The 19,202-nt window shown below is 40.3% G+C and overlaps 1 protein-coding gene across 8 annotated transcripts in view; it reads left to right on the forward strand.

The window, feature by feature from the left end:
- Positions 1–19,202, forward strand: part of ralgapa1 (Ral GTPase activating protein catalytic subunit alpha 1) — a 73,101-nt gene that overhangs the window by 39,896 nt on the left and 14,003 nt on the right. For all 8 annotated transcript variants that reach the window (XR_013503691.1, XR_013503692.1, XM_078278381.1 and 5 more), the window contains 5 exons: positions 1,097–1,168; positions 2,886–3,009; positions 3,558–3,713; positions 6,262–6,420; positions 8,288–8,415. Coding sequence is in view for 6 of the 8 variants with exons in the window: in XM_078278381.1 (XP_078134507.1) it covers positions 1,097–1,168; positions 2,886–3,009; positions 3,558–3,713; positions 6,262–6,420; positions 8,288–8,415 (639 nt within the window). In the remaining 2 variants the exon portion in view is untranslated. The remainder of the gene's footprint in view (positions 1–1,096; positions 1,169–2,885; positions 3,010–3,557; positions 3,714–6,261; positions 6,421–8,287; positions 8,416–19,202) is intronic.

A 19,202-nucleotide genomic window follows, 5' to 3' on the forward strand; every position in this document is an offset into this window, starting at 1 on the left:
GGCTGGGGCATTTTGCACGGTCCCTGGACTTGTTAGTTGGTTATTAATTATTAAAGGCTATTAAATCAGAGAATTTTTACTTTTATTTGTTAAAAAAGGACTCAATCGATTATCAAAATAGTTGGCGATTAATTTAATAGTTGACAACTAATCGATTAATCTTTGCAGCTCTAGTAGTAACAATTGAGCAGTTTGGATCGGAGAGGGCGTCACTCCTAAATGCACACAAAAACATCTAAAGTAAAAAGCCGCCATAACATTTGGTTATTTAGTGACATAGTTCCTACATATTCTTCATGCAGTAATTGCAGTATTGTGCTCTCTAAACCTTCCATATTCTTCCTTTTTAAATCTTCGTCCATCTCTTTCAAATATAAAATTTAGGTTGCATCTGACAAATTGTGGAATATTTTTTACCAGGTACCAGGAGCATCTAGCTGACCTAACTTTAAGGAGTTAGTTACATGTATTATCTACAAGAGTTTATTAGTGGCGTTGGAGAGGGCAGATTTTACATTTATCATGCTGGAGGTTTCAAATTTGTAAAAAAAACAAACAAGCAATAACATAATATATTACGCTTACATACAAGCTTTGGTAAAGCCTTCTTATGCTGATGGAGGCAATGTTCAACAATGTATGTATGTGACTGTGAAAATCTACTGAGTTAGACCACTCTTCAGTGTCTTGGAGTCTGACATAAGAGACTTAACATTTTTCTTAGTACCGATCAATACAAATAATTGGGAACTGATGATTTGAGAATTTACAATCTAAGCTACTTTTGATCAGAAAGCTTCAACATCCCCTCTTTTTAAGATTGATGTCTTGTTGGTATTGTAGTGTCCCCCCCTTTTTTTTATTTTTTTTAGTCTTGAGCTTTTCTGGTCTTTTTCATTAAAAGTCCTGCCAGCTTTACTTGATGTGTTATTAGGTGACACGGGATTTGTCACATTTTGCTCAGAAACAGTGACAAAAACAAGCAACCAGCCAATTAAGGGAGGCGCTAGTGGTAGTCAGATAATGGTGGTGAGGCAGGTTTAACGATTACTTTGGATAATGATTCCTAACCTGTCCATGTTTCTGTGTCTTACAGGAGTAACTTTCATTTGTTAAGGAAGAATGAGAAGTTACTTAGGGAGCTGAAGAACCTGGACTCGCGGCAGTGGTGAGAAAATATAAAAAATCAGGCACTTTGTGTCGTTCACCCACTCCCTCCGTCTTTTTGATGTTATCATTTAGGTTTTAGTTACTTATTAGTTTAAATCCTCTACTTTTTTACCATCTTTATTTTGTTCTGTCTATGTCTGCTCTAAATAGCATTCAGCAAAGCTATTTTATAATAACATGTTTTGACATTGAAGGTTCTTTAAATATTGATTCAACTGCAGTTAAAGACTCAGATGTGTATACTGTAGGGTTCTGAGATTCAGTTACAGTTGTCCTACACCTAGAGTGACCAGATTCCAACAAACCAAATGTGGGACAAAGAGTATGTTTGTGTGGGACAATGTAGGACCAGAGACAGTATATAAACTGGACCAACAGATCCCGTTGCTCTAGACGGAGACCAGTGAAGGATATTAGAAGCACTTTTCTGGTGAGCGCTGAGCGTTACTGCGCAGCCTCCAACTGAGAGAGACGACGTAAATGTGACGTGAGCAACCTGTCTGGAAGTTGTAAGTCTTCTGGTAGCTGTGCCAAGAGAAATCTCAATCATTCCCAATTTTGCAGAGACGGAGAGCGTAGGTATATGTAAGGAGATAACATGGGCACAGGCTAATTATTGCTAACTAAAATGCTAGTTAACATTAGTAATTACACTTAAACAGCTAATGTGAGACGAAACTGCCTGCGTGCGTCTCCTGTACTATACGGTAAGTTGCGTGGTTATGACACAATCGTTAGCCTATTTTTACAAAAACGCCTGCTACGGGGCCATAACGTGAGGTACAAGGTAATGGAGCCTTTTATACATTGTCGTGTTTCTTTAGAAATAAACAATGGACAAATAGAGTCTTTAAACGCTTCAGATGTAAAGTTATTTGCTGTCAAAGTGACGTTAAAATGAATGGCAGTCAATGGAATGCTAACGGCGGGTGAGTGCTTGTTAGCATCAAAATGGCGCCATAGGATCTACGGGTTGTTGACAGACACTTACCCCCTTGTGTAGGACATGTGACCGATGCTGATAGGTAGTCTAACTAACTTAAAAAATAAACATTTCTATGCTTTGCCCTCTGGTTAATTCAGTAGCACACAATAGACGGTTACAGGTTAGGCCTTTAGCATGTGAAGGACTTAATAAATATATTTGATCTAAATGCAACTTTCCCAACACCCACACAAACTGAATACAGTAAGCATTAAAAAGGAAGCTGAAGTTTCACAGTTCTTACGCTTTTATGTGATAGTCTGCTGGCACTCATGTTTTCCCTTTTTCTGTCCCAAATAACTGTTAAAAGTACAGTGCTCGTTCTCATCAACACTGACTCACATAACTGTGTACAATAAAACAGTACAAGCAGGTGCTGACATGGGATTCAAGTCATGGCTTCTGTTCTATCAAATATACTACTGGTGCTTTAAAAAAGGGTTGGCATCAATAATATCTGATGTGATAGGATGTCGAGTTTCTACTGACCCGATTGTTTTGTTACTCAATGATGACTCTAAATTACACATACTTGGGAGACAGAGGAAAATTTGGCTAGCCGGCTCAACTGCAACCAAGAAAATGATAGCTCAGGACTGGCTCCCCCCTTACTCACTTTGTATAAAACAGTGGTTGGCATAATTTCTAGACATAGCTATGCTTGAGCTCTCTACAGCAAGTTCAGTAGTTGTCATGACGGTCATTATTGCTTTCCTTCGTTCTCTTCTAGCCGCGAGACTCATAAAATAGCAGTATTTTATGTGGCTGAGGGCCAAGAGGACAAACACTCTATACTAACCAACACAGCAGGCAGCCAGGCTTATGAAGACTTTGTCTCTGGACTGGGCTGGGAGGTGAGAAAACATTTATTTACATACATGTTCAGGCATTGTTTGCCTTCTTCCTACAAATTGCACATTTATCTTAACATTGTGTCCTTGACATTTTTTACCAAATGAAATTTAGGACTGCATCTAACTATTTGATCTGCATTTAATATTTGAATCATTATATGAAATATATATTAATGGTTTAATTGATTTAAGATTGCAAAGAAAACGTTCTGTAGGACCAGTGGTTAAAATAAACCACCACCGGTGTGTCTTGATGTTTCAGCAGCCTGATGATGGTGAAACATTGATATACTAAACCATTTCGAAATACAATGCAAGCTGTTTTTTTGCGTGTGTTGACACAAGTGCAAAAGAGTAGCTGGCAAAAGATCCTAAGTGTGTCCTTTTTTTATTTTGTAATATGTCAACATTTTGTCTTTATCTGCTGGTTAAAAAGAGAAGGCTGAAGCTAGTTGGATTTGATTATTTTTTTATTCTAGGCTTTAAGGCAGTAAAAGGCATAGTTCCATATTATTTATGTATGTCCCTTGTCTGTGTGTGTCGCTTAGGTGGACCTCACTACTCACTGTGGCTTCATGGGAGGTCTCCAGAGGAATCGCAGCACAGGCCAGACTACGCCTTACTACGCCACCTCCACTACAGAGGTCATCTACCACGTCTCCACCCGCATGCCCCACGACCAGGACCACAACCTCACCAAGAAGGTAACACACACCTATCTGACTGGTAACCTTTCATCCAGGTTTTTATTTTTACTGTAAAGAAGTTCCCATGGTTTACTCTCTTCTTTCCAGCTAATGGAAGGGCACATCATTGTTTGTTGCTGGGTTAATTCTCACCATGCCTGTCAAAACCTTCTGATGTGCTTGACAGTTGGATGGAGAAACATCCTGTTTTTGTCAAGCATTCTGCATTTGTGTATCTCATTATCTAGTTGCCCTCTCTCAAACTGCAGTCTGTGTGGTGAGACGGGGGGGTTATTAGTAATAATAAGCATACTTATTGTTGATGCTCTAATTCCACTCCTTTTTATTAAATGAGGGGAAATGCGCAGTGAGAGGAGAGGAGGAGAAAAAACCCTGTATACTCTTCTCTGTCTTTCCTTTTGATTCCTTTTTTCTTTTCCTCCTTCCCATTCTCTTAATTTCCCTGGAATGACATTGCAAATGAACATATGCCGCTGCACACACCTATCTGTTGATGTCAGTGTTTCTACAGCACACCAATGTTTCCAATAATTCTTAGTAGCAATCATGTCTGTGTTCGGAGTGTGTGTGTGTGTGTGTGTGTGTGTGTGCACCTGTCAACCCCTAGGCATTGGGCGCTCAGCACATGGCCATGATGTCCCTTTAATCAGATCATACTTCCTGCTTCTCGGCCTATCACGTAGCTGCAGGCTCCTGATTGGATTATCAGCGCCTGGTCCGACACCATCCGTCTCCCTGATCAGCTGATGGCCCCATCAAACACGCATACTCGCATACGCACATGCACGCACACACACCATAAACCTGCTTAACTTGAAACAAACACTGACCAACTAAGGGCTTTATTCACATCAGGCCACACAACTATAAATTTGTGTTAATGTTGGACACAGAAGCACGCACACACACGCACGCACACACACGCACACACACACACACACACACACACACACACACGCACGCTTACACGTGCATGTGTTGGCAAGCACACACAGGCTTACAAACGCATACACTCACAGTTTGACAAATGTGTCCACAAAGAGGTTAAAGTGACAGACATACACATGTCCATACTGGCAGGCATTAATCATCCATCCTCCTGCCACACACACACAGCAGTGTGATTTGAGTCCATTGCAGGGCATTTTTCCAGCTCTCACTCTTTGCTGTGTGTTCTGCTCCCTCTCATACCACATCTGCTTGAAACATGATTAAAAGGATTAAAGCTGCATTACACCAACTGATAACTGTGGCATCAGCGATAACATCACTCTGATCTTAATCGTTGAAATATTTTTAATTTAGTGATGATCGGAGAAGCACATCAGACGGTAAGACTCCACTTTGCCTTATTAGACTGTCACCTCATTGTTCGGACACCCAAAAATACAGCTTGTAGGTCATAATTCTAACTCTCCAAATGTGATCATGGCAGAGCCCTTCAGGTCTCCGTATCACTGTGAGTTGTGTGTGCCTCACTGACACTTTGAATTGCCAGCTCCGTCAGAGAGAAGTGCCTCTAAAAGATTTATTTTAAGAAGAACTTGATAAATACATCTCTATTGCTGTGTGTGTTTTCTAGACTCGGCTTAATATATCAACTTAATGTATCACCAGTCAAGAAAATGTCAGGTTAATTATAACTTTAACTCAAATTTAAAGTTCAAGAAGTGTCATTATGAAAGTGGGTGAAGTCACTTTCATACACGATGAATAACTTGTGCATCAGGCTTCCATATTACTTAATTCAGACCAGGCTTATATGACAGTTGAGTGAAATGTGTGTGTAGACATAAAATTCCATTTCATTACGGTTCGTCCTGATACCTTGTCTAATGTGGAGCTTCCTGGGTTAACAAATCCCTTCCATTTATGCGGGCAAATCATACTTCTTTGAAAATCTTGACAGGAAAAAATACATAATTGATTCTAGTTAAACAAACATTTAAAAGCAAATGTGTTTATCTCAGGGCCAAGGCCAAGAGCACCAGACGTTTGGAGTGTCACCTACCTTCAGGGGTGTGTGTGCGGGTGTGTGCACACGTGTGTGTATCTGTGTGTGTCTGTGTATTTTGCCAGGCATCAATGTTAATGACATAGCTGTCACCGGCCCTGACTGTAGCCCACTGAGTGAATGTGAACCACACACGCACACACACACACACACACACACACACACACACAAAGAATCGCACAGCATCAGACTTGATCCCATCTGTCTTCAAGCCCATACTCCATCTTTCCGGAGCTTCACTTGGTCTTCGTGTCCACTCTCTATCTTCACACACTCAATACATCACCCCAGGGCCAACTATAGCACGTACACACACCAAATCAAAAGCCTTGGGTTTATGATGGATACAGTCTATCTAGCTCATTGTGTGTGTGTGTGCGTGTGTGTGTGTGTGTGCGTGTGCGTGTGTGCGCATGCGGTTGGATTGACTAATTGTGTTGTTTATGCTGCAAGAAAGAAAAAACTGAGATGTTTATTCCATTTTGATTCTAGGATTCATTTCTCTTGTCTGTTTCTTCCTGTCCCCTCCAGCTAAGACACCTGGGTAATGACGAGGTTCACATTGTTTGGTCGGAACATTCCAGAGACTACCGACGAGGGATCATCCCCACTGAGTTTGGAGACGTGCTAATCATCATCTACCCCATGAAGAACCACAAGTACTCCATCCATATACTGAAAAAACCTGAGGTAAAAATGACTTAAACTGCCGGCTGTCAATATCTTGGGCAAATTATTCAGTATTTTTGTGTTTCAGTGTTACACAGAAGCCTTATCATTGGGTGGAAATGCCTATGAAACAGCAGGGCATTTAAATTAATCATTACAACCCAGTTACCCATAATTCATTCCCCCTCTGGGCTAATCAGAAACAGTTAAACATGTCACCTGCAGAACTGTAATTGTAGTGTGACTCATTGGCCAATCTGTAATTTTTTGCCATCATTGTGGAACAGGTCAATGAATGGCACTACTGGAACAGTTTGATGGCTTTTCATGAAACTTAATATAAACCGTTATTGTCCCCAGAGTCTTAAGCCCCTTTTTACACATGCACTGCAAACCTGAACTTATCTAGACATTACCCGGAAGTGCTGTATGTGAGAACGCAAATTTCCAAACTCCATGTAATCTCCAATTGAGCCCACGTGTGAAAAGAGCAGCTCATTGTCTGGAGAATTCACAGCAAGTGAGTGGGCATATTGATGACGTTTCTACCATGCTACTCGCCCAAAATCATCAGAAAAGAAACCTCCGAGGGTGAGGAAAAGGAAGGTTCATTTACACGAAGACAGAAATGTCTAACTGGAAAGTCGACGAGATTCGGGAACTTCTGTTGGTAAGGGCCAATGGGGAAATCGTCAGATAAATTCAAGGAACGGCAAGAGACTCGATTGTTTATGAAGAAAATACTAATAATGGGTTACGTGACCCTGTTGTAAGATGTGTTATGTCCTGCCTCCTGCACGCTCTACCCAGGCGACACCCCTCGCCTAACAAGCGGAGTATTACCAGTAGGCAAGAATGCTCCTGTTGTGTGCTTTTACATGTGTGAAAAGGCAATTCCAGACAATTCTCTGGGCTGATTCTCTTGACGTTGTCCGGAGTTCATATGATAAAAACGGTTCTACTGACTTTTTTTCTAGTGCCACAATGAGGTGGACATAAATGGTCTTCAGTGAAATGTCCTAACAACTATTGGAGACAGATGATTATTATTATTATTGTCTAGTCAAAAGCCAGTTATTAGGGCCACTATGTGAAATAATAAACAGAAGAACAAATGTAGAGAGACCAATCAGTCATTCGAATTAAACAGTTTACAGTAACATAGTAGATAGCATCATGTCACACTTAAAAACTTGTAGATAAACATGAATATTGTATCAATGATTTTTGCCTTTATATATTGTTTGGATATGGAGTTGGGTAGGAAGGAAATTGTGACATGCATGTACATAATATTTCCTACCAGACGATGCAGATATGCATCCAAAAGACAAACAATCCTAGAGAGAGTCTTGCCCTGAGTCTTGCTGCTCTGGTCAATGTATCAGTCTAAAACACACAGACATTAATACCACAGCACTGATAGCATAATTCTATTTCAAACGAGACCTAACACAATAAAATGCTGCTTTTTCTGTATGACATAGATACCACAGCACTAATAACATAACCTCATTCTGTTTCATTCATTCTACAAGCAAAATATATTGAATTATCATGAATCCAAAAACAGGTTAAATAAGATATTCTCTGTGTTCAGTCATAGAGTGCATGGCATTGAGACCTGGTCTACTAATAAATTCAATAAAAAGCCTGACATTATTCTTTTTGGTGGATTCCACAAGCAAAGTATGGAATTACATTTTACTTGTCAAGCTTGGTTCACTTAAACCCAGTGGCTCCCAGAGATTATTCTGTTTCATAAAAAATATCAAGAATTTTTTTTTTTATCTTTGAGAGGTTCCATCGTCAGTAGAATAATTAAAAATAATCTGATTATTTTTTTCAGCTTTAATGCCTTTTTCTCTGCTTGTCTTTGTGTTTGTAGGTGCCATTCTTTGGTCCACTGTTTGATGGTGCCATAGTGGACATGAACATTTTGCCGACCATGGTCAGAGCCACAGCTATCAATGCCAGTCGAGCTCTCAAATCCCTCATCCCCCTATACCAGAACTTGTATCCTTTAAAAGCCCCAATCAGAATATGCAAAAACAGCATCAGAAGCCAAAGGTAGGTCACAGAAACCTTTATTAAATTTTGTTCATTGCTTTGTTTATATCTCCATGCTAACACCTCGTGGTCAGCTCTTAAAAAGTTAGTTGTTCTACTCCCCTTAGCTACCTAAAACTTGTTTGAATATTACCTGCACCGTTGTATTGGTCCGTTGAAATCCTTGCCATCTTAGTGTGAGTGAGAATATCGCTTCTCACTCAGCTCAAGTGTTAAGAATAGCAAATCAATGTCCAGTGGTGTTTGGCTTTCAGAGTATAAGTGCTAGTGTGATGGAGCTGTATTTAGTTGGCTCTAAAGTGCCATATATCAAGTGTGTATGCGTCCGCGTGTGCGAAGAGAAAAAGGAACAGACAGACAGGTGTGTACTGTGTACAGTCTGTCTGCTTGATCCGATGCGATGGTAGTTTGGTTGGAACAAGCCCAGCGTTCAATACTTATCGATGACTCTCCTCTCTATCGCTGCTTCTTAAATGATGGGCTTTGCTCTCTGGTCTCACACGCAGACATGCACACTCACGCACACGCAAATACAGACATGTGACCACACTTATACACACTCTTTATTCTAACAAACACGGACAGACGATTACACTCAACATGGACACAGAGGCACAGTAGTTGCAGTTACATCCACATACATTCATGCAGTGCTGGTTAAGAATTGTACACACACACGCACCATTGTGAGGTGACAGTGTCTCCTGTTGAGGCGAGCTGAGCTACTGACTGATCATTGGAATTTCTTCTAAGCAGCAGTTTAAGCAATTTGATTCCCTAACGATACTTTTTTCCTGTCTGCCTGCTTGTCTGCCTGTTCTTTTCTTCTGTCCCTTCATTTCTGCCCCCCCCCCCCTCATCCTCAAAAAACACAAAGGGGGAGAGAAGGGAAAAAAAGACAGGCAGTAAATAAACAGCAGAAACTTTCATTCCACTTCAGGTTGAAAGTGGCAACAATGCTGTGCTAGCTACTGTATTGCACTGGTCGTGACAAAAACTCTACATGTCTGTAATTGGCTATGTCTGCTTGCATAGCCAGTGTGACAGCTGCTTACAAAAATTTATAGCTGCCAGTGACATACAAGTACCATAACAGCCAGAGGAGCATCTTTTATGAATAGCATCTGGAAGGGCAAGGCCTTTAAAAGAATGGTTAGGTGCTATGGCCTCTCCAGTCAAGGATAAGGCATCAGCTACAACAGGTAGCCATACAATGACAAATAAAAGACCATAATGATGCCCATAATGCAACCCATAAGAAACCCACAATTACGCTGTACTAAAGTAAAAAGCTTCCTCAGCACAAAGGCTAATACTCGCCCCATTCAAAGAGAGGATCTGCTGATGCAAAAATAGAAAGGTGTAGTCTACTAATTTAATATGACCGCTCTTTTTCAAACTGTATCTCCCCAAATCTAACATGTGAATAGTTTAGTGTTTTTGTTACTTTTAAGAAGCCATTTTGCTCTGCCACATTCTCCCAGCAAGAAGACAGATTGTTAGGCTCTGTGTGGGGCTGTAGTAACTCGTGGCTAATGCCCCAGACCCCAATTTGTGTGTGTGTGTGTGTGTGTGTGTGTGTGTGTGTGTGTGTGTGTGTGTGTGTGTGCGTGCGTGTGCGCGCTTTTTGTGTGATTCCAGCAATCTTGGGTGAGTGTGCAGCCATGTTGACATCTTTACAATTGTGTTTGTGCATTGTGCTACATTTTTGTGTGAGGCTGTGTGTATATCCTACTGTATGTGTGTGATCATGCACACGGGCTGGATGACACATGTGTCGCGCATGCTTGTTCCGAGGTGTTTGTGTGTGTCTGCGAGTGTCCTGGTGTGTATTGATTGGTAGTAGCAGCAGGTCGATGTCTCTGACAGGCTGAATTACAGTAATCAGTCATTATTGACTCCCCATCTCTCTGCTACACACACACCTCTCTCCTCTCCTCTTCTGTTTCTTCACCTCTCCCTCCCCACTCTGCCCTCTACTTCGGTCACTCCTTGTTTCTTTCCTTTTCTCTCTCTTCTGTCTCTCGTCCTGCATCTGTCTTAACATCCCTCTAAGTCTTGTCGTGCTCTCATATTTTTCTACTGCTGTCTTGTATTACCCCCCCCCCCCCTTATCATAATTTCTCTATCTCTGTCTAATTCTGTCCCTGTATTTTCTCTCATGTCTCTTTAACTGCCTTATCTCAGTGTATCTCTGTTCCTCTGTCATATCGTCTGTTTTTCCTCTTTTTCAGATTTCTTGACTTTTAAGTCTTTTAGGTTGTTTTTTTTTTACTGCCCCATCTTCTTTACTGCTCATTTTCATTGTCCTAAACTATGAGAAGCTCTGACATCATGATGTCATAACCATCCTTAACAATTGTTGTTTAACTTACAAGAGTTAATGAATGTTTAGGACAATGTATGATAAGATAAATCACTTTCAGTAAAATGTGTTCTCTTTATACATCTGTGGCTCTCACCCGCATCACAGTTCAAACCGCCAGTTCCTGTGAGATTTGTGTTGTACCGCGGGATCCCAATGTAGTCTATGTCACAATTTTAATTAAAGGGGGAAATTATTTCTGTATCTGTACCTTGATTCTGACCTGCTCCAAAATGTTTTATGAAAATATGGCCAGTAGTTTTTCCGTAATTCTGCTGACAGACAAACAAACCAACAAAAAGACAAACCAAGCTGGTTAATAAAAGCAATATAGGCATGAAGTACAGGAGCAGCAAGGGAGGTGCAGCTTTATTGATAAATATAATGGTTTTTTTTAAACTTTTTTTTTGTTGTAAAATAAAACTATTCTCAAAGACGGGCTGACACAGAAGCAAATTGGGAAGAGAGATGGAAAGAAGGCTGGCAGGGTTAAGTGTGTCAGTGGTTAACTGGCATTTTTCTCTTCTATTTTTCTGTCTATCTCTTGTCTGTCTGTCTTCCTCCATCCCTCCCGCTCTCTGTCTCCTGGCCCTCAGGGCGGTCCATCTGCCTTCTCTCTCTCTCTGATCTTTCATTCACCATGACTAGAGCCATCCAGCAACACACACGCACAATCACACAGAGTGCCAGGCTGCTGGGGCAGCTGTGTGTAAGCACAGCTCTATCTCACATATCAGCTCATTGCAGCAAGAAAAGCAATCCAAGACTCCCCAGCACACATACATACACACATACTGCCCTTCTCCATATAGGCCTCACTATATTCACAATGAAATGCAACAGACACCAGTTTTTCAGTAAATCTTTGGTTAAAGGGGTGATTAAGTGATTATATAGGGTATTTTACACTGTTCCTTAAGGTCTCCTAATAGAGTATGTAACATTGGTTGGGCTGAAAATTGCCCGAATGCTATTTTATTAGGCCCTTAACTACCCTGTGAATATGGTTCTATTTGGAACAAGAGTTTTTCTTCCAAATATGGTATGCTCATGAATATTTAGATGAGCTGCGCGCTGATTGGTTTGAGCGAACCACATAGAAACACATAGGAGACGAGACCGCAGGTCTCATATTTCAGACACTGCAAAGTTATACATTGTTTGTCGGGTTATTTCGTTATTAAATTCACTTCTGAGACTTTTTTAAGCGAGAAATCAACTATATAAAGCTCAAATATGGGCCGTTTTACAAAAATTGATGGCTAATTGCAAATTTGGTAAGATGTGTCGGACTTTAGCTAGGAGCTCCACACAGTCTGACGAGAAAGCAGCAACCTCCACACCCAGTGAAAGTCACCCTGGGTACTGGACTACTCGGGGCTCCGTGGAGCTCCACGGAGCTGGCTGGCTGCCGGCATAACTAGAGTAGCTATATTTACAGTTTGAATTACGTCACGCAACTTATATAACATCTACCCCAAGGTCTTATAAAGCTAACAATGGTGTCCGATTTCAATTTAATGCATTTTTTTGAACATTAGGGGTTTCGTTGGCTGCTACTGTCCCTTCAATCCTATGTGTACAGATCGCGGCTAGTTAGCTTCATTTTCGGCGTAATTAGAGTATATTTACAGTTTGAATTTCGTCACGCCACTTATATAACCTCTACCCCAAGGTCTTATAAAGCTAACAATGCTGTCCGATTTCAATTTAATGCATTGTTGTGAATTTCAGAGGAATTCTAAGAGGAGGCTAGCTAGCTCTCATTGATAGAGCTCTATCAATGATACTCGCGGACAAGAGGCGTTTATTTCCCCGATCGTTTGTTTAAATAAATCAACACATTATAATTACACACATTATAAGATTAACTGGAACCTGTGGTAAGAGATTGCTGGCGTAACAAGCTCGCTGTCCGCGCTCTCACTCACACACACCGGCCATTTAGCAAGAAGAGGGGAGCTGCAGGCCCTGGAGCTCTGTCAGGGCAGCAGCGTTTGGTAGTCCATTAACCCAAAAAACGGTGACTTTGCGCGGGTATGGAGTGCTGTGGGCTGCCAGCCGTGACGGAGCTCCATCTACCTCACAGCAGGCCGGGGTCTGTGAAGGAAGGCAGGCTGGGCAGCGAGGGAGCAACACAGGCAGCACCGGCCGCTGAACTCCGACACACAGTAGGAAAAAAATTGCAATTGGACATCAAGTTTCGTAAAACGGCCCATATTTGACCTCTACATAGTTGATTTCTCGCATAAAAAAAGTCTCAGAAGTGAATTTAGTGGTAAAATAGCAGATTAACAATGTATACAATTTCTGAGATCTACGCAACCTATTCAGAAGACTAAGCTGACCTCAGATCAGTGGTGTAGCCTATGTAAATGTTTGGGCGTGACAAAGATAGAGACTAGAGCCAAATGAGGAGGAGCCGCCGAGTTGACGTCAACTAGGCGGCTCGTTGAGATTTGCCCGTTTTCAGAGGCAGTTTCAAATTGTGAGATTTGCAGAGGAAAGAGGTGTTAATGGGATTTTGAGGTTCTATGTATGTCCTAGTTACCCTAGTTACTAGTCATTATTCAACTATGACAAGGTAAAATCGTTTTTTCATTCAATCACCCCTTTAATGTAGACAAAGACGGGTTTCCTGTAGCCCACCACAGTGAAATCAGTCTCTCTGACCTCATAGATTAAACCAAATCAAAGTAAGAAGCAGACTGCTGAGTGATATATTAGTGTCACCAGTCCTTAATCAACAGCAGAGTCCCTGAACCTATAGCTGTGTATTTTAAGACTGAAACACTCGGCCCTGATTTAGATTTTTGATCTTGAATGTGCTATTTCACAATATTTTTTATGTTTGAAGAATAAGACAGATGATAGTCAATGTTTTTTTATTGTCAACAAATCGCATGAAAAGAACTAAACCAACAGTGAATTGATCATACTAACTTATTTCTAAAGCCGGATATATCTTCTGATATATCTTCTTCCTCTGTGCCATAGAGCTCTATTGTTGTCCAGAAACTATTAAAAACACATCCGTGAGCCACACTGTTGCACTGGGTGACCTGTTCCTTCATTACTATAAACACACATACATGTATTTATCCGCAGCTAAAAGTCTGACTAGATTTGTGAGACGTTCTAAAGACTTATGAGACGACCTAACGCATTTAGTGTATGGAATTTCGAAGCACAGTTGATAACATAATTTGCGTGCGTGCGCGCGTGTGTGTAAGAGCAAGCCGTGGCCATCCTCCATCTGCTCCTGGATGATTGTGGTTCTGGGGAACAATGTTGGAGAGACACTAAGCTACTACACAAACACACACACAAGTTCCAGCAAGTGTGTGTTTGTGTGCATGAATCTTTAAATGTATATCACTTCATTTACACTTGTGTATTTCATGGTGTTTATGTTGCATGTGTATATATTTCACTCTCAAGGATTAGAGCTTGTGGGTGTGCGTAGCCCCCAGTAGTTGATTGGCAGAGATAGCTGCACTGAGGCTGGGGTCAGCATATGGCTCAGTGTGATAGCGATGCTGTGTTTGTGTGTGTGTGTGTGTGTTTTCTGTGCATGTGTATCCCTGCCTTTCCCTCTTTTTCGCACTCTGTTCCCAGTGAAATGATGGCAGCTCTGGGCATGTAGCGCTATTATCCCCCATATCCACACACACTCTCTCACACACACGCACACACATGCACCGAGAGCAGCCAAACGCCTCGCGGCCTGCCTGGCTTCTCTTTGCCAGCTCCCACAATAGAGCCTATTGTCCCACTAAGGCTACAATCTGTCTGTGTGTGACAAGGAGTGTGTGTTCCTCACCATGGTAGAAAGGTGAGGGCAAAACCTTACAAATTGAAGACATTTTGTTATTGCTGATGCTGAAATGGGGTCATGTTATCCTTAACCTCCCCTGAGCTCCACTATACCCATCAGCCATGGAAGGAGCACTTTGTTTGACTCCAAAGAAAGCTGCGCTGCTGCCTGTCTTCAGGTTACATCCTGCTGCATTTGATATAATTGTGCAATTAACAAATCAGTGAGATATTAATTACAACTGCTGATGCAGGTGCTTGAAATGTCTTTGAAATATGAAAAATATGTCCACTGGATTTAAAAAAAACAAAACAAGACCCCTTCTGAAATTAATTGTCAAATATAAATGGATTTTATCCATCCATTCTTTATTGAAAACACAGCGTTCAATGAGCAGCTATTCAATACAAATCCGCACTGCTCGTTGAGTGGTATTTGATGCTTTAAAATATGATCAGGATTAGGTTTAGGGTTTGTGTATTATTGACGGTAAGAAAAGGTGATTGTGGTTAATTGTTTCCCGTCGGGCAGATAGAGGAAATGAAAAGAAAAGGGTGAAGAGGAGGGGTCACGGCTAATCTCTCCCACTTCTCCTTGGGGAAATGTGTGTGAGTTTTGTGTGTGCGAGATGCTGTTTCAGGATCTCAGTCTGTTTCACAAGCACATATCAAGCACCATGGTGTTTGACGCTGTGTAACATCTGCATAATTCCATTATACACTGGTTAGTCTGCTATTATGTGGATTTATGTTATAAATCACTCGAAAGGGACGGAAAAATCTTTGAGGAAAAAAAAAAAGGAAAGCAAGTGTGTGAAGGCTGAACGGCAGCTATAGTAGTTGGACAGAAGACCTATGGTATAACATCAACAGGCTATTGATTACATTGATTAAAATATAAAACGAGAAATGTGCTTCTCATAGGAAATCTTTAGACAGTACCCCTGGACTCAACAATGACTACTTGCAGGAGTGTTTGTCAAACAAGCAAAAAGCACTGATGTTTTAACTCAGTGTAGCAGTAAACTCAAGTTCCATTTGTATTTTTGGGCATTCACCACCACACACACATAGATGTCTGACTGGCAGAGTCCATAGATAGGTCTGAGGCCTGAATTATCAAAGCTGGTTTGTGAAGACTATTACTTTAGATATTACTCATGTTCTATAATGTTTTTCATTTGCTCTAACTTCCAAAATATATGTGATTCATGTAATGACTGTGTGTGTTTGTGTGTGCATTGTGCACACATACGTGCCTTGTCACCAAGAGCTGTGCAGACACATGAGTTGTAGCCATCAGTGGCTTGATCACACCTTTGATGGAGCAGACCCCCCTCTGACTGGTAAACAAGCTAATCTGTAGAGTGTGTGTGTGTGTGTGTGTGTGTGTGTGTTTTATGTGACAAGGTGTTTAAGATTCAGGGTGGATTGTCGATCGGATGATCATGACCATGGGCGAATGCAGTACAGCAAACTGTGTGTCATAAGCTCGAACAGCCGTCAGAGATTTTGCCTTGACAGACAGAAAGAGGAGATGGGTCTTCAGAGGCTGGGAGTAGCTATTTAAATAGATAATTGATGATTGATCGATGACTTTAAAAAAAAAAATATCTGTTTTGAAGAAGAAAAAAAACACATTTACAAACCGCTAATACGTGTGACAGTATATTCCAGCAGGTGTGTTCAGTGTGACCAAAAAATGTTGAAACCTTTTATCCACATTATTGGGCTCAAGTGATACTAAGTTATACTATATACTATGTTATATTGCTGCACTATACTACTTCTACTATATACTGTTATATCTATACTGTACATTCTTATCCTATGTTAAATTGACTCTTGCACTTATTATATTATTACAGACAAACACTTGTACTCTTGTATAGTTTCTATTTATTTATTTTTAGTTTATATACCTATTATTTATTTGTTACTTTCTATACTTACTATCTATTTTTATCTGTGCTTATTTTCTGTTGTTTCTGTTGTACTGCTGCAACAACCCAATTTTCCCGCTGTGGATCAATAAAGGTGTATCTTATCTCATTAATTATATATATATTAGGGCTGCTGCAACAATGTTATTTTTATTATCGATTAATCTACTGGTTAAAACGTAAAACATTACAATATCGCGACCTCTTCATATTGCTTATTTTATCAAACCAAAATTATTCACTTTACTATAATTTAAAGCACCTTTTAAGCCTTGTTTTGGAAAGGTGCTATATGAATCAAGTTTATTAATATGATTATAATTATTTAAGAAGCAAAAAAGAAAAGCAGAAAATATTCAACCATGAACCATGATTGAGCTCAAATATATATATATATATATATATATATAATATTCTGTGTCATTAAAATGTTCCTAACTTGTTCTATAAAACTGATTATTAATATTACTTATAATTATATAATAATATAAGTGGAAAGATGAGACGTAAATTTTCCTCAACTTTGAATTTAACATCTGTACAAAACACCAGGGATGTCAGCAAATACTTTTGTGTCACTTCTCATATTCATATTAAGGATATATATATGTGTGTGTGGAGGATGAATATTGTCTAATCGTTGTTAGAGCCTGCAGATAAGAACAGGATCCATCTCCTTAATCAGAGAATTATTATTATGGCCTCTGTGACATTCACCAACACGTGTGTGTGTGTGTGTGTGTGTGTCCATTAAATAAAGCTTGTATTGCGCTGGCAGCTTTAGGACTCCCCAGCGGTGACTGGGAGGAGGGTGTATTTGTGTGTATTTCTCTCTTTGACATTTGTGTGTGCACAAAGGTGAAATAGTGGGGTGACAAGGGGCCAATTAATGTATCGGGTCTGTTTTTCTTCTTGTGGGTTTGTGTGTGTGTGTGTGTGTGTGTGTGTGTGTGTGTGTGTGTGTGTGGGTGGATGGTTTCCATGCACATTGGCCCCTAACATTTAGTAGTGCATTAGACCGACCTATCTCTGTCCTCATCTTTGTACATGCACACACACACACACTCTTAATGAAATCACAAAGCCTCCATATCATTGCTATCGCAGAAAGATATAAACCCATTAGCTTTTTCCTTTGGGCATGGACACACACACACACGCAGACACACACAGGTTTATCATTACACGCTGTAAAGCTTTTCCAATTGTATTATCCCTCTGATGTCCTTCTCTCTGTTGTCTGTTCCAATGCCTAGGGTGGAGAGGACAGATAGGGTGGGTGTTTGTGTGTGAGATGCCGAGTGAGATACTGTGTGTGTGTGTGTATATGTGTGAAGAAAGATATCTTGTAGACAAGCTTTAGAAAATGGACAGAAGTTGTCTTGGTGCACTTTTAACATAATTGTTTTACCTTTGAAAGTAGATGTTCAAGCTTCATTATAGTATGTTTTTACATACAAGTTTGGCTTTGTTTACATTCACAATCGCACAAAGTGGTTGCTACAACAGGATCGATTGTCCTACTTCACGCTCATAGAGATGTTGGTGTTTCACCCAGTTGAATTGTGGTGGGATTCGTTCACATGTCTGGCAAAAGGAAACGGTTCATAAAACCATTGAGGGAAAATCTGAATAGCAGTGAGTGAACACTGTTAAAAGAAAGCTGGACCCGTCAGTGTTTGCTCCTCTAACTCTCATCGCTTTGGTGTGTTTCAGTATAAAGCAGACCAGCTAGACTTGTGAGCACGAGAGGACTGTGTACATTCAGCTGACGAGATGCCATTTGGAGCCACATGCAAAGCTTTAAATCTGTCATCCTGTGGTTTCTATTTTATTTATTTATTAATGTGTTTTACTTGTAATACAGTAATGTCTATTGCAACACCAATGGGTGAAAAATAAGGCTGGCAATATTCCAAATGGACTTCATCCTACTACAAAGCTACTGTGTATCCAAAGCCTGATATAGCTTATTCACCTGTGCCATAGGGCTCGATTGCCAGTGAAAAACTAGCAAAACACATCAATGAGCCTCATTGCACTAGGTGACATGTTCCCTTTTCCTTCCTTTTATTACTATGAACATGGGAGCTGTAGTTTATTTTGAGTCAATCTAATATACACCACCATGCTGCTCCCATAAATATACTTTTCAAGCACCAAATGTCTATTAATTCGCAGCTGAAAATAGTCCCCAACAAATACTTTGTTTTTTTTTCTTTGTGAGTAACATTTGGTACAAACTAAAGTTGCCAGCTGTTTTATAAGTTTCCCTTGTGTTTATAAAACTAAACAAATGAAAGAATAGATTTGTGATGTGTTTTTAAAGACATTTTACGTCTTCAGAAGGAACCAGTGGGCTTAGGGCCCGAGTGCAACAGGGTAGGGAAGTCACTGTAGGAAGTACTGAGAAACACATTTTTCAGTATCTGTTCACCAATGCAACAGTAGCTTTTTCTCACAGAAAGGTTTAAAACATCTGTAATATTCATCAGCAGTAAAGTTAGTGAATTATAACCAGGGCTGGTGATATTGAAAGTATTGTTAGACGTTATCTGCTCCACTGCTTCAACAAGCAGCTCCACTTAAACAGTAGAGAGGACTCACTC

Source organism: Sander vitreus, chromosome 20 (assembly GCF_031162955.1).
Source record: "Sander vitreus isolate 19-12246 chromosome 20, sanVit1, whole genome shotgun sequence".
Taxonomy (NCBI): Eukaryota; Metazoa; Chordata; class Actinopteri; order Perciformes; family Percidae; genus Sander; species Sander vitreus.